The sequence below is a fragment of the Aphis gossypii genome, chromosome X, assembly GCF_020184175.1.
Source record: "Aphis gossypii isolate Hap1 chromosome X, ASM2018417v2, whole genome shotgun sequence".
NCBI classification, from domain to species: Eukaryota; Metazoa; Arthropoda; class Insecta; order Hemiptera; family Aphididae; genus Aphis; species Aphis gossypii.
This window is the reverse complement of record NC_065533.1, coordinates 13,092,078-13,113,229: the sequence shown is the minus strand read 5'-3', so window position 1 is coordinate 13,113,229 and position 21,152 is coordinate 13,092,078. Positions and strand designations below refer to the sequence as shown.

Genomic DNA, 21,152 nt, shown 5'->3' with positions numbered 1-21,152 from the left:
GTATTCGTGTTGTTAATTTGAAACGAGTTTAAAACGTGTTATTATTTTGAACCCTTAAAATAACTCATATATTATTAAGCTATATGCAAATTTAGTACATTTTTCGAGCTTTATAATTTGAGCTGCAATAATGACGATGATGCGTAAACAACGATTATTATAGGTGCATAGATTTCATGACGGGCAACGTAATACCTGACATAGAACACTTTTTGTTCGACGTGTCTCGAACCCGAATTACGCTTTACAGATATTTGACGGAGAATTCCGTTCAAGAACTTATAATCCCCCACCGCAATTTTGTAGCGTGAAATTTGAATTGACTTTTATAACGCACACAACAACTGAACAACGCCAACAACCATAATAATAATAATGATAATAATAAATATTGAAAACGTCCTCGCTGCAGTGCACCCGGAGCACAATAAAATATCGTATTTATTATGGAAAATTTAATAATAATATGCGAGTCCGCCGCGTGTAGTCTTCAGCGCGCGAGACGACGGGTCAGCCGCGAGAAGCCACGGGTGGGTGCTGAAAATCGTCAGAGGTCCGCGTGTATTTGTTTAACTATATAATATAATATCATTCTTCCGTCTCTGTCTCTCTCGCGCTCTCTTTCGGGGGTGTGCGGGGGAGGACAGTGACGTAGAGAAATTACTATACACATATTATACGCATTACTTATACATATGATATTATATTATGTGTGTTTGTACGTATTATAATATTGTAATGCGAGTTCGACAATAATATAATATAATACATCGTGTCGTATATACGCACACAAACACACACATTGATATGTGATGCGATGGCACTCCGCGTGTAGTCGGTAAACCCATATACTCGTACGTTTATACCTATACATGTAGGTGTATACCCCCGGTGATGTAAAATGACTATATATAATAATAATAATAATATTATGCATATCTATATATATATTTATGTGGGATATTTACCGGATATTCAAATTGAATACCTGCAGCAGGTATTTTTCGTGTTCAATTTAAATTACTTTCGTATTATACATCATATAGTGTTATTATTTATCTACACACTGCATCGGCGGCGGCCATCGGTTTACCACTATATATATATACCTATATACACGTATACATAGTAGTACCTTATAAATTATAATATACTTATGGCAACATAATATTATATAGGTATACATATACATACGCGGGTTGACCTATAACTATATAATATAATATGTAATACATTACCTTAGACGAGTGACATGCGTACACGAAATAATACGAGTTTAACATTTTTTTTTTTTTTCATATTCGTCTTCTTCTTCTTAATTACTCGCGTTGGTGTGCATACGTGTGTATAGTTAACAAACAACACTCTATATAGTACCTATAAAATATACTTATAATTCCATCGTAGAAATATCGTTGTATAGTTTAATTTAATCCGCTAATCGACTACATACTTTACATAAATACCATACAGACCGCTCGCGAAAAACTTTGCACTGGACTTTTGAATCGATACATTCGTAATATCACTCTACTATAATTTGAGTGTACTATAATATTATTGATTCGACACAATGTATACGATCGATGTTTGAAATTTTGATCATGTTTTTTGAACGGACACACTTTTGAACACAGCAACTGCAGCTATTGCACAGAAAAGTGTATACAATAATCGACGAATAATATTATATAGCTGATAAATTAAAGAGGTATTGTTATTTCGTATATTGGAATTCATTTATTATTCGATAAAGTTTAGAGCATTTAATAATATATTGAGTTATAATATTATTATACAATATAATGTAAATAGTGTGTATAGAGATACCAAATATCCTAATTTTTTTTTTTTTTTTAGAAATTATAAAATATTTATAATATCGATTGTTATACGCCGGATTACAAGTCTTGGCCCAAAACCGATCGGTTACCTATCATAGCTTCAGGACCCGATAACGAAAGTATTTTGCACTGCATAGTATACATACCTACCTGAATACCTGCGTTGGCAATCTACGTTTTTATCGTACGTCAATGATCGCGTACCCCAGTGGATGGTGTTCGATGTATATATATAATAATTTTTATGGCGTGCGTATACTGCCACGGACGACCGATTCGCGTTTGCTGGGTGCGATTGTAATAAATAATAATAATGATAAACGCATACTTTATGGGCTGTGTCCATGGGTTTCCTGCAGACATCTGCAACAGCTCGGCCGATCGGTCGAAAAAAAAAAAACGGTGTTGATGGGCTTCTTCTGCACCGTTCTTTACAATATAATAACAACTCCGTTCGGACCTCCCCGTAAGATATTCTACACATAAAATACATTCACACAGAATATAATGTACAAGTATAATATTGCCTCATCTGCGCAACCACCGTTGCGGTAGGTTAGAGAGGACTCGCAGCGAGTTTGTGTGCGTCGTCGTCGTTTAAGACGGCTCCTTCTTCTTATTATTATTTTATTTTATTTTTATTTTTATTTATTTTTTTTTTGATTATATTTTTATTGCGTTTTTTTCCATACACAGATACACTGCACTGTTGGTAGTATAATAATACAGGTGGTGCTCACATTATATATATTATATACCTGATATGGTATTATATTATATTTTCATACCGTGCGGTCGCAGTAATTTTCATCTGCGCGTAAATATTATGACCGTCTGCTGCAGTTTGCACAGCGTCAATTAAAAATAGATTATTACGTGTATTGTACGCGTGATACAAATATTATGTAATTACTAATTTGCACCACAAATATTTTTGAAAGTCAATTAATTACATTTTCTATAATATGTCATAAATCATGTACAAACAATAATTATACGTCTGACGAGATTGCAAAGAATTCAAAAAATGATTCGTTTAACGTATATTGCATTATATAATGTTATTTATACGCTAGTAATATGCACACAAGTAGTACCTATACCGAAAGATGTATTGATGTCGCTATGACGACTGATAAAAAGTGTAACAAATACATAAAGCGTCTTACACGAATTTCATTTAAGCAGCCCAAATAATAAGACGTGACAAAAAAAAAAAACGAAAAACTTCACGAGAATTAAATCATGAATAAAATCCCTGATACCTACTTGCTATATAGTCGTATTTTGAACACAAGTCGTTGAAAGTATACCTAATCATATTTCACAAATTTTCTCCCCGGACACAATAAATAATGATCGGATATTATTTGTCGCCCAGAATTGTAGGTAGCGAATCGCATAAATTTCAATTAATCGGATTTGGATTATCCGCAGACACTTGTCCGACGGGACGTTTACGATATTTTATTATTATTATTATGTGTTTTATACCAGGCAGAGGGCCGATTTGGGGAATCGGACAATGTGCTAGGAATGACTCCCGGGCATCGGTGTGCACAATAGCTAGTAAACACGTGCCAAATACATCAGTAATTTCTAACAATACCTCGTAATTTCATTCCGCCGAGTCCGAGTGGTGAGTTAGGGCAAAACCAAATAGAAAAGGAAAAAAAACAAAACAATAACAACGCGATTATACTTTTTTTTTTCAAATCGAATTACGCACGATGCCACTTTGCTACTGCGTCTATACATTTGTTCGAGGTGAAACAATAATTGATTGACAATATTATTTGAACCTTATTTCGGAAATGGGCTTTTCTGCGGATCACAATAATACATGTATAATCGTCGGTGCTTAACTACACAACGTTCGTCGTTTGCCATAAACGCACAAATGGTTTAATTGTTTGATAATCGTTCGATTTGTACAACAACTGACGACCATAATATAATATATTATACGTGTATTGTATACAAATTCAGCGGAACTTCTAACAAACAAATTCGACAAACTCGATAGCCCTTCTATTTGGTCAAATAGAAATTTCGTTGTTTAGGAATAATATGTTTATTTTATCACTCGAAACACTCGTTTTGTTGTACGAAGAAATACAATCAAAAATGTTTTCGAATACGTTTTTTTGTTTTTACTGAATAGTCTCATTTATAGCTGTACGGTCTATTTGAATTGCCCTCAGTATTGTTGATGAAGAACCTGAATAAAACGAATGTGAAGAATATAGTTAGTCCACACATACACACAAAACAAAACAAAAAATAAGGTCAGAAAAAAAATATAAACTCTGAAGAGTGTCTAAAAGATTAAAAAGTATTCATGTAAATGGAATATCACCAAAGATTTTTTAAAATTTATTATTACACTATCAGGGAAAACAAAGACTTAAAGAATAATTTTATTGTAATAAGAATAATATATAAGTAAAATAATATAATACTAAGATTTTTTGTTTTAAAATATTTACTTAACTCATTATTATATGACTTAATGTCATTCAAAATGGTTTATCGGGTTTTAAATTATTATTATGTGTTTTAAGTTTTTAGGCCTAGATGAATTATAAATTATAATTGATCCGTATTATAATTAAATAATAATATTTTAAATTTAGATTGAATTATATACAAATCTATTGTATTACTTTTATCAGGTACTGTACTACTGTAGTAACCAACCAATTGATGGTCAAATTCGTCTCTTAATTATTCCAGAATTTTCGCGTTGTAATGACATGCAAGCTGTTGATTTTTCCAACTCATCACGGTCTCAATGACGATTGTGGTACCTAAATAATATCTTTAATATTATTTAATATACCAAAAATCCAAAAGAATTTATTACAGTGACGTCAAGTAATATCACCTTATTTAACATCGAAGAGCAAGCGCTAAGCACCTGCAGATGAATATTTTGAATAACTTCGGTAATTTTCAATTATTGTTGTGTCTGATACTAGAAAAGAAGAGTTTTAAAATTTCTTAACAATTGTTTTTTTTTTTGTTTTAATTTCTAGAAACATGTTTGTAAAAAATAATATTTAGACAAATCAGATACGCTCACAAACAGCAGCACAGTTTTCTGGTCCATCGCATTTGGATTACCCTTTCACACTCGCCCCATTAACCGATTAGAGGACTTGACTCGAAACTCTTCGCAGTTCATGCCATCATAATAATATGACTAAAATATCGTCAGCCCGTACAGGTTCTGAAGAAGTCAATTTTATCGTATAGGTATTTCAATAATATTATTAATAGAATTCAACCATCACCTGCAATTGTTTCGACACTATATTATCCTGCACTGTGCCAGAACTCCGTGTAGTTCGCTATAATATATATCTACGCAGATACTATGTCGACAACCGTCACCACACGACTTAACTCATATACCTATGGCGACCGCATAAGTATTATCCGCGGCCTGAGCCACCGAAATTTCGTGAGACCGTGCACGCTAATAATATTCTGTGTTTAGATTAATTAATGTACGATATTAATATGTGATTTTTTCGCTAGCAAACAGACGTCCAATTTCTTGTCGCATTTATCAACCCCCCTAGGGGCTCACCAGATGCACGGTCGATGCGCGCCCTTGAAACAAACTATTTACACCCTATATAATAATATATGCTTCGTAAAACGTTTTCAGACAACAATATCGTTGTTATATTATGTTTTCGGCGTCGTCAGCGATATACGGACAGACGCATACGAGTATAATATATTACGATACGTAAAGGTCAATAAGCGCATACGACGGTTTGCGCCCTCCGTGTGTGATTTTTATAAGGTTCGATAAGTATACTTTATGGTCAAGGTTGCATTTAGGATGGTCCGGACGGGGCCGTTTGCCCCGGGTGGTAATTTTATGTATATGAAACGAGAATGGAAAAATCTCAAATCAATAGCTCTTATTATTTATACCGGACTAAACATTATGTTAACTAATTATACCAGTGATTTATACACTGTATTATTTATACTTAGAAATGTGTTTTAAAATAAAATACAGACGAATGTGCAGTGGTGAAAAAATTGTCTCCGTGCACACTGTTACCATTTCATCGTTGATTATGAATCAGATACCTAAAATACACATAATATATTATGATTTATAATATAATTATCACAATATGTGAAATGATTTATAAATAGGTATTTACACTTTATAAAAATTAAATAAATATATGGCGAGTTATTAAATTATTTTAACATAATGATGTACCTATATCTAATTGGTAATATTATATTTATGACAGTCTAGAGGCTAATACTTATAAAAAAACACTTTTTTGAAAAATGTCAACGGCGTAGGTATATATTTATGGCGTCACAATCTGTTAAAATTTATATTATACTTACACGCTAAAATAGGGGTTAAACTGGCCCCTATTTTTTTCTTATCAAGAAATTAGTATTACACATTTCTTTTGTACATTGAAATTTTATTTACCTTACCGTTGTATATCCTCTTACTCAAAAAGTTGTTGAACATTTTTTCAGTAATTAAATCTCATCTGTTTTCATATACCTACCAGTGTTTGATAGTTATTTTATTTTAAATATACCAACTTTGAAAATATACATATTATGAATTACAAAATAATTATTTCACATGGGTATACTATTGATTTTACGTGGGACAAAAGCTTGCATGTTTTTTTTTTCGTATTTGACAGTTAATAATCACGTATCGACGTGCTAACGTAATACATGTATATAATACTAATATACAAAATATATATTACCTATATTGTAAATGACCAGTGGCAGCTAATTTTTGCACGACAGACACGTATATTATATGAGTAGGACTGATTAGAGTCGAAAATTGTTTATTGATTATGAAACTTTTTTTTTTTTTTGACAAAAAAAAAGCGTTAAACTACAGCTGTCCTATAAAATATATTGGTAGTATTTCGTAAACACGCGATCCCTGTAAAATTAAATATTATTTATTTGTGATCATTATTATTACACACCTACGTGACAAATCGTTGACGCATCGATCGAATTTAAAAGTCATACATAGTACCCATCGTGTACACAATGTTCGCAATCGTGTTATTCAAAGAGGTGCTGTCGATAAGGACCACTCGCAATCGTGTTCTACCCGTAATCACGTACTGGCGTGCTAACACAATATTACACGTTATTATTACTTTACCTGCGCACAACGTACATGTATAATATTATATACACGTATATTAAACGAGCAATGGTTGTTAATTTTCGCATGTCAGACACGTATATATATATATATATATGAATTAGACTGATTATAGAGTCGACAATAGTTTAATGATTATGTTATTTTTTGATGGAAAAAAAACATCGTTAAACTGCATTCCTTTAAAAATATGGTTTTTCGTTAACATACCATTTCCGTCGCAGAAGGTCGGTGAGCTGCGAATTGAAATCCTTGGCGGTGCGTTTATTTTAAGATAACTACCGGCCGATTGTTGCAGTACTTTAATAATAAGGAAAGACGTTGGAAAGGATCTCGCAAACAACTATATACAAAGCAAGACACATAATATTATATTGTTTATATACGATTATGCTCTATTCTTTATTACACATAAAACGGTTCACTTACACGATAATATAATATAATATATTATTATGATTTCAATATAATATAGTGTTACATGAGAGTAAAACGATTAAAATATGTACAAATCACACGATATAATATAATATATGTATAATATTTAGGTACGACAGAAAATTCAAAACAAATACATTACAATAATATTGTTATTTATATATTTATATTAATATTATTATTTTTTATTTTTTATGTTAAAAATTAAGTATAATAATTTATATAATAGTAAGCTATATAATATGATTTAATAGAAAATATCTAATAATTATATAATAATATAATATAATTTTACATAAACATATTATTATCGAGTACGATAAATAATTAAATAAAAAAAAAAAAAAAATCTAACGGTATTTACAGCGTAGGTAAAAATAATTACTCGCAAAACACATTTCGCGACAGCCGTCTGTAAAGCGAAACGCATAATAATAATAAGAAACATCTTTGGTACCTAGTTTTTATCAATCCATTACCCTATCTATCTATGTTTATCTAATATACAATGTACATATTTTGTATAAAATATCAATATATTTATTTATGAGTATAGGTACTTGAATCGAGTAAAGCATAGAAATACGAATCGGGAAACGGTTATTGGTTTTTTTATGTACCTATATGAAAAATGAGAAAAAATAACCAAAAATATATTTAATAACAAACAATTATCAATTAGACTATAATAATAATGATTGTTTCTGGTAACTGCAAGAATTTCGTAAATATACAAATCATAATATTAATCGTTTTTGTAACTTCGTTGTTACATAATTAAGAATCCGAAGCTCTCAGTCGAGGCCTCTGCGCATACTATTCAACGGACTTTACAACTATTTATGTCGGTCTTTGTGGATATAAAATTATGAGTGACTATAATATATTATGTAGTAATCCATCTGCGCAGGTTGACGAGAGTCGTTTTCGATACGATCAACATAGGTATAGTATCTATAATACAATAAACACAACCCCTGCAAAGGATATTTACGACTTTTCGCAAACCAAAGACTATAATAATATCATAATATACTGCAATGATATTAGTATACAACAACTGGAAGAAACGAAAAAAAACACGATAGAGTAATATTATAATAATATATTGCACATAAATCTCGCGCACCTCACCGCGGTACCTATACACTCGGCGGCGGGCTGCAGCAGTGCTGGTCGAGGGAAAGGGGTTGATTTACGTAGTTCCAGCATTAGCACGTAAACGGAAAACGAAAAAAATGCTATTCGGAGACGAAAAGTAAAGGGACGAGTCGAGGTATAAGCGGTATAATACGGTATATACCTACATATTATTATATTATCATATTTTTTATGTATAGTAAGTACTAAGTATATAGTATAGTAAGTAATAGTAGTATAGTATATAATGATTATACTAAGTAATAATAATAATAATATATAACACATACGATAATAATAATAATAATATAATATATACACATATAATATATAGTATATATAGCGTCCGGTGGATGATAAAATATATGATACAATACATATTTACAAAACGGGTTAGGACGAGGAGGGTTGTAGGGATGGTGGGTGGGAGGTGGGGAGGTTGGCGGGGAAATTTTTGTACAGAAAAAAAAACAATCGAAAACCGGAAACGGAATTACGATTCGTCCGGTTTGGCGGCGGCGTCGAACAACGGCGAATACCTGGCGGCCGACGGTGAACGGCGCTTCTGGTACTTGGTGGCCGACCTGCCGTCCACGTCCGGCGACGGCAGCGACTCGGCCGACGACGAACCGCCGGGCGGCGTTCGCGCCGGACTGTACGACCGGTGGTGGTGGACGACGGCCGCGGCGGCGGTGGACGGCGGCGACGAAGGCGACGGAGCGGACGGCTGCTGCAGTTGGAGCGGCAGCGGCGCCGGCGGGGGCTGGAGCTGGAGCGGCGACGGTTGCGACGGCGACCGGGGCGGCGGCCCCACCGTGGACGACGGGGCCGCGGACTGCTGCTGCTGCATGGGCGGCGGCGGCGGCGGTTGGAAAGCGGCCGACACGTACCTCGGGTACTGCGACTGCGGCGGCCACGCGAACATGGACGACGGGTGCGGCGGGGGCGGCGGTCCCGGGTACGACGACGCGGCGGCCGCCGCTGCTGCGGCCGCGGCCGCGGCGAAACGCGACTGAGACTGTTGGAAATGGTTGCCGTACACTATCAGCGAGTGCATGCCGGCCGCAGCGGCCGCCGCGGCCGCGGCCGAGTGCTGATAGTGCTGGGCGGCCGGTCCGCCGGGGCCGCCGTTGCCGTCGACGCCGCCGCCGCCGCCGGGCTGCGATCGTCCGCCGCCCGACGCAGCGGCCGCGGCCGCGGCGTTGTTCAGCATGTGGAACTGCGCCCGGGCGGCGGCCGCGGCGGCCAACATGAATCCCGAGTTGCCGCCGCCGTTGCTCTGGTCCTGCTGTTGCTGTTGCTGCTGTTGCTGTTGCTGTTGCTGCTGCTGGTGCTGCTGTTGCTGATGCTGATGGTGCAGGTGGTGTTGTTGCTGCTGCTGCTGCTGCAGTTGGTGTTGCTGCTGGTTCAGCTGGTGCTGATGGTGCTGTTCCATGGCCGCCTGCTGGCCGGGATGGACGACGCCGCCGTCCTGGGACGTCGGCCAGAACATCGGCGTGGCCGCCCGGCTGAGCAGGTGCTGGTTGTACTGGTGTTCGAGGAACATCAAGTCCACGGGATCTCTGCAAAACAAAAATCGACGACCCGTTCGATTATTATTGTAAACTTATCGCGAAATCGTGTAGTGCATTAGTGGCGTACATCGTAAGTCACGTCATCCAGTCTGTTAAGTGTATTATTTATAACTTAGTGTTGTAACAAGTCTCTCGAGATAAAACTACTGAGAAATAAACGATCCCCGTGACCTCCGCCGAACGTGCGTGTGGTCAAATCCAATCGATTTTTAAACACGATATGGCGCTCGAGTGTCAACGTGCAGTACAGTTGGGTTAGGTTGGGTCACGGGAGTATATTGTTTAAATAACCCCTACGAAGACGTACAGCAGCAAGGTTAAATTTCCACAAGAATTATCTGCTGCTAAATAATTGTTTATTTATATTATACGTAGTACGAAAAATCTCTACAATTCGTTATAACGATCGTATTCTATAACTAAGTGTTCTGAAAATGAGATTTTACATATTGAAAAACAAAAATGAGGCGAGCGTATATAGGTATTCGAGGCGAATCTTCCTGCAGTCGGTATTGGGCTGCAAAGGGATTTGATGCAAAAACCTCACCGAAACGGTGGTGCGTACACATCATTATTACAATATCAGCACAGACACATTAGGACGTGTATACAGTGGCTCGTCGCGAGAGGGCTGCTCATTATTGTCATATACGTAATACGTATATAGGTACGCCGGGCCGGACGGATAATCCGCGTTCGACGCTGTCTCGTCGCGAGTGCGTGTCAATTATTTATCCGTTGTCCTGAAACGGGGCGTCGAGCACCGAGGGCGGCACGTGTCAATTTGTCGACTTTACCGTAATAGCCGAATAACCGATAACAACACGAGTATATAAGGTTCCAAATCCGCCGGAAGACGAATTTGGCGACGGCGTTGCGCGATAACGATACTCGCAAAGTGGCGTCCCGACCCGAAAACGAGTGAACGCTCTGCAGCACGATATCGCAAATAGTTACGATTGAAAAGTCATCGGAGAAAAAATAATGAATTCGATGAAAGAATATAAGTCGGCAAGGCCCGCGTATTGGAACGAAATCGCCGATGTCGCACTGCGCCGCTGGAGAAATATGGATTATTAATAATAATCAAATAAAACGGTCGGTCCGATCGTCAAACGGTTCACATAAAAACAAAATTCGTCGCTGCTCCCCTCGCGGGCGTAAATAGGCCACGTCGCGTATTATTATAATTTATTATTATAAATATGACTCGCGCGCCGCCGCGCCGAACCGGTCGACGGAGGCGCGTGAAGTCCGAGGCAGGTTATGATCCATTAGCGGTTATTATAACGACGTGCCGATGGATTTCGTCACACACACACACACAGACGAGCACACGTACACAAGCTGCGGCCCGCGGGAGCTTAATAAAAAAATAATAATAAAACGAAAAATATAATAATAATATTATGCGTTCTTACGCGGTTTGCGGCGTTCCGGCGTGTTATTAAAATATTATTATTATTATTATGATACGTGTCGGAGAGGTGCGAAGAAATTTCCAGCCGACGACATAGGTTTTTGTGTGTATAATTTACGCGGTGAACGTGTTAAACACTATACACGATAAAATAATAATAATATTAATAATAATAATAATACGAAGAAGTGTACGCTGCAGAGAGTCAAAGAGTGGAAGAGAGACGGAGACGATTATAAATATTGTTATGCGTATATTATAATACTCGCGGAGAGAAAAAAAACACGAAAAATTATACACGATAATAATAATTAGAAGCCATCGAGCGTGTTACAGTCGTTGCCGCGGCCGCCGGCGGCGATTTTAGGTTTGCCGCGGTCAAATTACCGGTTTTAATAACATAATATAATAACGATTTCGCCCCCACCGCCGCCCGCGATACCGATCGGCGACGGCTCGGACGTCCGAAACAATAGGTCCGTCGATTAATTATTATTAACACCTCGCGACGTGACGAGCACCGTTCTCACAATTTTTTTGTCCTCTCCTCCGCACCGTTTATTACGCCCACCGCAGTAGTACGCGCGCGATCGAACCGCCGGCCACTCGAGGCCTCCGGATGTAGAGGAGTTTGAACGGAAAAAAAAAAACCGATGACTTTGGAAGACGCGCACGCGACGACTACCGCGGCAGAAATTCTCGATCGTATATAGTGACCCGATTTGTGGGGGAGGAGGGACACTGTGACGTTTGACTGCGGCTAAAGCTCCTGTACGCGAAAATCATCTCAACGGGGGGTGAGATTGGCGAGCTCGATTTTGAGTTTTTTCTACCTGTACGAAAAGTTGTACGAAAACGGATCCCGTGAGTATTGAATACTTGAACAAAAACTATTGATCAACGGTGAAATTATAGAACGATTTTCAAAAAACAATGGCACAAAATAATTAAATCGTTTAAACAAAAAAATGGTTCTTGTAAGAATACCATCGTTATGAAACTTTTTACACGTCATAATACCTTGTGTTACTTAAAATTCGTAGATAAACACTACACGGTGTTTCGATTTCAACACGAACAGTTGTTTTTATTTAACACGTGTTCTCTATGAGCACGACTATACTGCAGGGTTATTCGTTATCAATACGGTTTTAAAAGCGTAGTTAACACGATAAAATGAAAGGATGACTATTAATAACAGTGATAAAACAGACCCCATTAAGACAATTAATTTACTGAATTAATAGAAACAGCACATACCAGATACCTACTTCATTATAATAGTGTAGTATGATAATCGTGAACGTGTGCACTTTACATATAGAAAGAATAATAATATTACGTACGACTGAAATTCCGGGGCAACAACGGTCAAACATATTATAGTGAAAACGTAGACCCAATGGCTGATGAAAATAATATTATACAGGTGTAATTATTATTATTATTATCGTATGTATAATAATATTGTATTCCTCTGCGAGGAATATTTTCAAATGTCCACCACGAGACAGAGGTTTCCGGGATCGCGAGCACCGGAGCAGAGGAAAGGGTTTCACCGTTAAAAATGTAATAAATAATAATTATTATTCTATTATTATTGTTATTATATGTATAATACACATCGGGCATATTATAATGTGTATAAATATACGAACGTAATCGTTTTTATAAGCGGTTGGTATGCGGTAGGTACGTATACTTATACAGTAGGTATATACCTACCGCCTACTGTTATTATTATATGTTATATTGTACAGGTTAAGGTATTGATATCGATGTACGCGGGGCGGTAATAAAACATTTATACGTATATATATACGTATATTATATATATATATCATTACGAAGGAATAATACCTATGTTTTATAATGAAATGAATCGTATCCCCCGCGTAGCCGATCGCGACGACTAGAAGCGATAAAACGGACGACGACTCCCGCGTGCAGCAGCAGCAGCTGCAGAAGCGGTGCAATATACACCACGACTGCGCACAAAATTCACGTATATAGGTATGCACCATGGTTCAAAAATTATCATAGACGTATTATTATTGGTTTTCATCTCGATGATTTCAGTCAGGTCAAACACTTAAAACGTTTAAATCGCGACAAACCGAATCGGTTTCAATTTGTTTGCAGTTTGCACGGTAAATAATCGTTGCTCCGTAATGATAACATGCACAATGCACACAATACATTTATCACGGTGGTTGTATATCTCAAATGATCGATGAAACTCTTTACACGCCTATTATTGATTTTAAACTTAATATTTCATCAGCGTTGAATGTAATATAATATAATGATCGCATTATCAACATATATCATTGTGTACCTATACAAAATAAATGTACCAAAGATTGAACAGCAGCAGCTCACTGGCCACCGCTGTCTAAATACGTTCATCTGATAATACACAATAAGATTTTTGTCTTCCGTTTGCGCAATCATTTTTTTTTGTTAGAAACAAAGTAACGTCTAGCATATAATGATTAATAATATAAGAGCGCCTATTGTGAGCGATGTACTTATTTGAGCTGTACGATTTTAAAATGTCTTCATTTCCACGACTGTGACTACAATGAGAAAATCGCATTTTTATTTATTATTTATTATAAAATCGTTATTATTATTATTTTTTTTTTTTTGTACGCGACAATGGGTTTCAATAGATCCTACATGCGTCGCAGGCGTGGCTGTTGGATATTATAGGTATCTCCCTGTGGTTTGTCCCAAGGTTGGCGTATCGTGCGTTTAAAACGTGTTTGTTTTTATCGCTTAAAACAATTAAAAACCACGTGTTTGTTTCGTCGTTAAAACGAAAAACATGAATTTTGCCAATCCCGATTTTGTCACTCCCCTTCCCCCTCATCGCACAAACACAACCACAGACACAGACAATCGACCTGTAAAGGATCTTGTAAAAAAAAAAAACAATTTATAGCTGGGTTTATAAACGCGAAGGTAAATATATGTAGATGACCGTGTACGTATATATAGATTATACAATTTTAAAAACAAAAATTGTTATATTTATTGCGTTTGAAATTGACGTGCGCTACACGACCACCGATAGTATAATAACAATAAATATTATATAAAATGTTAATATCAATACATATAATATACTATTATACTATATTATTATACTCGGACCAATAATGACAGCAAGGTTTTGTGAGAGCCAGAGCGTTTATAATAATTAATAAATCTACAACCACAGCTGGTGGCTAGAAATAACGACGTTCGCGTGTTCATTAGGTGGACTTTAATAAAAATTATTAGAATTCGCGATGCATCTGTTCAACTGTGCACTATACTACTGCGGCTAAGTATAATATTTGGAAATCGCGGCGTTTTTAAGGACGATAATTTAGCATAGGAAAGTAAAACACAAAACCCCGCAGTAGGCAGCCGGTATAATATTATTACAAATAATAATAACGTTCGCACGAGCCGGACAAGTGGTAATAATTCAATTATTTAAACGACGTTTTGTCCTTGACGATTTTACGATTTCTTTATACCTATCTCAATATTAACATCGTACGTGCACATACGTCAAACGGCAGTGGTATCATTTATACGTCTACCATATACCGGTAGCTACACTGCTGCAGTACGAGTAATAACGATAATATTTTACTATTATTATTCCAGTATGTACCGGCTGTGGTATACATCATATTATGTGTATTATACGATACGACCAGTGTGGTTATAATATTATGTGTATAATAATATGATTTCAACCGCAATCGGTGTGTGCTGTATACACTAGCGAAGAAATCGCGTACAGCCGCATGGCTATAATCGTATATATAAAAGTATACTTATGATAAATTATTGTTATCGATGAGTCGAAACCGCGAATACCTATATATCGGTATATCATCGCGTATTGAGGTCGAATCGCTTAACCTCCGCCTAGCTCCTACATATAAGTATCATACGTATAGTGATAACAATATAACGCTTTATACTTTCATAGAGTTATCGTGTGTGTATTACATAGGGATGGTGATTTTTTTTCGAAATTGCGATGTATCGGATTTCACTTTTCAAACCATCGATGTCTGCAAAAACGCGATTTATTTTTATTGTAAATCATCGACGTGATTTTACAGGTAGCTATCATGATATAGCATACTACTGTACTGTCGGAAAACGTTTTTATCAAACCTAAATATAGGTACGAGTATTTTGACTGCAGTTTTATAAGGTTTTTGGAAAATTGTAATAGTTTTTAGTCAAAATTTACATTCTAATTATAGATTATTTGTAAGCATACCTGAGTAGGTACCTATGTATATTATGTATATTATATATAATTTGCTAATTCCTATAGCTGTTGGTACATCATATATTATACGCCGCGTTTTTATAGCGAAAAAAATTAATTATAAAGTCTTTGACTTGGAACGTGCACAAAAGATAAGCCATCACTGTGATCATATAGAATATTGTGATTATTAATTATTGTTGTTGTTTTTTATTACTGTTATATAATTTCGAAGCAGTGTTGACTGCGACAAAGCTAATGTTTTTCGACTTTCTTGCACCTGCTTACATTTCAGAGCTCGCATTACTGCAATAATTATATATACATAGGTATACGTACGGCGTCTATAAGTACATACAAGTGACTTCCCGTGCGCGGTCGAAACGGAGCGTAAAAAAGAAGAAAAAAATAACAATATAATTCTATTAAGAATATTATAGTTACGCGGCTATATCATTATATCGTGCGCAGTTTTTCCTCGTAGTCGTTTCCGACGCGCAACAGTGACGACATTTCCACCATGTCTGGCGATTGAGCGCCCGTGTATAATCTCTTTTTAATGATTTTCGTTTCGGAGCAGTACACAGAATTATCGTGAAAACAATCACCCGGCGCTGACGGTCCGGAGTCCTAACCCGACCGACAGTCAACTAGGCGCGTTATTTGAGTTATACTTAAGTATACATGTCATATTAAAAAAATAATAATAATAATAATAAAGACGTATCTATTATATACTTATAGCATCAGCTGCGGTGGTCGTTGGGGCGATGAAAACTAATTGCTACGATTTTTTATCCCAATCAAATTCATTTTTAAATTATGTTCAGATCTTATGTGTTGATGAGTAAACATATATTCTATTAGTGTAAATATTTAAACACTTTGCAGCAGTAGTTCATATAGTTTATGGAAATCGGTTGTATAGAATAGTGGCGGAATAAATGACACGTAAGTCTGGTCGAGCTGTGAATTCGATACGTCACTGTAAACGATACCTATAAGTATTTATATTGAATATTCGATTTTCCGTGTATATAGAAACTTATCGTAATCACATAAGTGATTCACTACAAGTGCGTTGATTACTTTAAAAATCCTAACCAAGCAATTGTGCTCGAAGTTTTGAGTTTCTGTGGGTATTGTCTACATACTGTCACATAATAATACTTTTAGTAGCGTTGGAAATGATTGAAATATAAACAAGCCAATGTGATACTCAAAACTGACAAAGAACATTGAAATGAAATTCAAATACTATAATAACTACAATAATATTGAGTTCATTTTAAAGGATCACTAGTATATGCTAGTCAAAATGTATTGATACCTACTAAAGTATCACAAAAAAAAAAAATCTCAACTGCTTTGTGCCTTTGTGTGCAAACAACTAGCCTTATAAAGACTGCAGAAAATAGACAATTGTGTAACGCACCAGTGTCTTTAATTTTACCTAAATAATTATATGTTATACATGAATTTATATAACAAGTAATAACTAATAAGCTTATTTTAGACCCAATTATCGACGTTATATGTTGATGAATATCGACCTCAGCTGCAGACCCGGTCCTGTATAACGATAGATATAATAAGATAAATAATGTATACGCAGTTGAATTTCAAAGCGCATTTAATATGGGCGTATAGGATATAGCACATGGCCCTGCACGGCTCCTGTTCCGAAAACATCTAAGAGGGTTTAACGAGTCGAATGTACGATCCTAATGGACAAACCCGTATATAGATGTAGATATATCTATTATACGGAGAGTACCCATTATAATATAGGGTTAAAAGACGATAACAGAAAGCATGTGAAACGCACTAATCATCCTATCGGAACGTGTAGGTATAAATGACGGCGTTATAATATATAAACGACGTGCAACCTTTTAGACCTAAATGCACAGCATTTTTATGTAAAATATATATTACGAGACCTATAATATTATACCGCGTGGAGCAAGCATTAAAACGTTACTATCAAACAGTATGGTGTCTCTGTGGCGTATGGGTTTTTTTCCTGAATCCTACGTCGGATAAACGAGCACGTGCAAGTCGAACCACATTTCATACACCAGCGATTGGATTTTGAGAGTAAAAACGAACCTACATTATAATATATACCGTACATTAGCTACAGCCTACAGTGTACGTATTATACGAGTTAGTTCTTATATACGGTATAAGCGTATACGAATGTAAATATAGATGGTAGTTATGCCATTTATATATATTATAGTTTAGGTGTTGTGTTATAAAATTATAAAAACAGGAAAGTCGTTTTCGAGATGATAAGATGGGCAAATATAATTAAAATATCTGTGTTTAAAAAAAAATGTATTTTAACCTTGTATAATACCTATATTATGTTCAGTGCGTTTATTTTATTATATTTGTAGTATTGAGTACCTACAAAGGATGACTCGTTTGTTTTTTTTAGTAACCACAGAGTCGTATTGTGCATTATACTTTTTATATTTTAAGTATATTTTGTATAGAAGTGTAAAGTCAGAAATCAATGTAGTTACAAGTGTGTTTTTTTTATAAATATCAATAATACTGTCTCATTATAAGAGTTTTCTAATAGTTGAAAGTTAAAATATAGTTACGATTTTGAGGTAAATTTTGATCCACAAAATTCAGTAAAATATATCAATTTCTACAGCAGTTTATTAAATAATATACACTATGTTCGACAAAACTGGTGCTGTCCAAACCATCTCAAATATTAAATAATAATAATAATATTTAAAAATCGAATATAATATAATATGCGCGTGGGACCCACGCTCGTCAATCGCGAACCACGCGGTACGTCTCGTGTATGTTGTCTGGACTATATTATTATTAGGTATTGTTACTCTATATTTATATGGGAAACAATCCAGAAAAAAAAAAGGAAGTCGATAACTTCGACAATACATAGTCGTCGTAGTATTACCTAGCTACTATAACGTTCCGACATGAATGGCACCACACAATGTAGGTAGGTATATATACACACGATCGTGTGTCTGTCGTTACACAATACACAACTCGAGGCGAAACACGCAATGGTTTTGTTTTTTTTTTTTTTCAAATATTATTTTCGTTGTTCGTCAAAGAAATTATACCACGCTCGGTTTTGACAGACTTTAATAATTATCGTACCGTACATATTATTATTATTACACCGTACGCACGAGAGAATACACACGAGTGTGGCGTTATCGGTAGGTAAATTATTTATACGTGTGTGTGTGTACAATGTACATACGATAGGTACAATTGCGCGGTCGATAAAAACGAAAAGAAACGGTCGTGTACTTACTACGCGTAATATTGTAATAATATACAAAGTGCCAATGTACCTCGATAATATAATAATGACAAAACACCTCTCGAACACAAACGCGATGTAGGGTTAAATTCGGCGGACACGACCGCGGGCGTGACTTTTCCGATTTTAACCACCACTGCGCCACTTGTACTGCGAGTGGCATATTTAATGTACACGCACGAGTTTATACACATGTATATTATGCTCTACACCTCAAAGCGAATATAATATAAATGTGTGAGTGTATACCTGGTGTACGGTATAACGCCTATATATAATATATATATATAGTAAATGGAATCGCGTGTAAAATTCATCGCGGCGATACCGTGCCCTGTAATTTTGTGGCACGACTGGAAACCCGATTCTATATACATCACACCCGTGCGTAAATTTGCCATAATATAACAACGTGTCAAAATGATAGGTTTTAAGGGGACTGTATTATATTATATACACTTAAATGTGTGTGTGTTACTTTTTCTTTTCTTTTGTGACCGGCTCTTTTCCGCCGCCGGTGGTTATATATCGAGTAGGAGGTGTCGAAACATAAAAAAAACAATATTATACGCGCATACGGAGAAAATAACAGTTTCAGTACCTATTTATATATATATATTTATTACTGCGGGTTATATATATATATAATGCCATGAAACAAAAAGCGACGTTGTACGCGCGAGAAATAATTATCGGTTTTTTTTTTATTTTATTTTTTAACAACAAAATATTTTGCACGGCGGCGCTCGTTATACCTACACACCTTTTATATTTTTACAGTTTGCAGTACTTATTATATCTATATGTATATTGTATATATTTAAATATGCTATATATTTTACAGAGTTCAGTAATTGTACATTCCGCGGAATGTACAACATATTTTGTAGAAATTCCAATTATATTATTGCAGTATCTAATTACGCCTACAAAAATTGCATTAATCTGTGTTTTATGCATAAATTCTGAGCACAATTTTAAGCTGATATAAAAATTCAAAAATGTCGAGTAAAATAGTAAGTAAAGTCGAATGATAATTTTTCATTTTCAAATGATAAAAGATTAGCAGTTTTATTCTAGTAGATACACATGCTATTTGTAAAATATAGACTAAATGTAAGAAAAAACGTCATACGTTCATAGTAGTATACTGCATTGTTGAAAACCATTTTAAAAGTTATTACATTAAAAATCGACCACTCACCTTTCGAGTTCTCCTAGTCGCGAAGAATCACGGAATCCTTTGGCAAATGGGTTGCTGTCGATTTTCAATTTCGTTATCTGTAATGGAAAAAGACATCGAAAACCTTAGTTTTTAAAATAATAATAGTTTTATATTATTTCACTTCAATCGGTAAAACAAATAAGTTTATAATTCGCAAACAGAGCACACTTTGGTTTTTATATTTCTCAAGCAACCATACATGAAAAACTAAAAAGTTGAGTTAATTTTAATTTTTAAATTCATTGTGTCTTATTATGGCTTAGGTAACTACTAATTACCGGTGGGAAATTGGACATCATTATAGGTACAATGTACCTGGTACATAGGTAGGTATTTAATATTTAAGCGTTTTATAGAAATTGTAGGAAAGGATCAAAACAAGTTTAAATGTTTTACAATCGGTTTTTATATTCCCGTTCATATACATTATAATATTATGATAATATAGTAAAGATAGGTAGGTATAGCGGTTATGTAGAAAAATTATTTCTTGTTTAAAACTGAATATTTTTCATGATTTTAACAACATATACATTCGTCTTGTCAATTAAAACGTTTAATCGTTCAGCACGTGCTTTAATATATAGGTAGGTTTTAATAGAGTTAACATTTATTAGTTATGAGTTACATGGCTTTATATTAATGTATATGATTACCGATGTCATAAAATATGCAGTAATTAAAATTAAAGCGTAGTAATAAAA

The 21,152-nt window shown here is 35.4% G+C and overlaps 1 protein-coding gene across 1 annotated transcript in view; it reads right to left on the bottom strand.

Moving 5' to 3' along the window:
* Positions 1-8,977: 8,977 nt before the first annotated feature.
* LOC114127050 (T-box protein H15-like) overlaps positions 8,978-21,152 on the bottom strand; it is a 54,806-nt gene continuing 42,631 nt past the window's right edge. Inside the window, exons 5-6 of the mRNA XM_027991145.2 lie at positions 20,428-20,504; positions 8,978-10,181 (exon numbers count right to left, since the gene is read on the bottom strand). Coding sequence (XP_027846946.2) covers positions 9,113-10,181; positions 20,428-20,504 — 1,146 coding nt within the window. The 3' untranslated portion in view covers positions 8,978-9,112. The remainder of the gene's footprint in view (positions 10,182-20,427; positions 20,505-21,152) is intronic.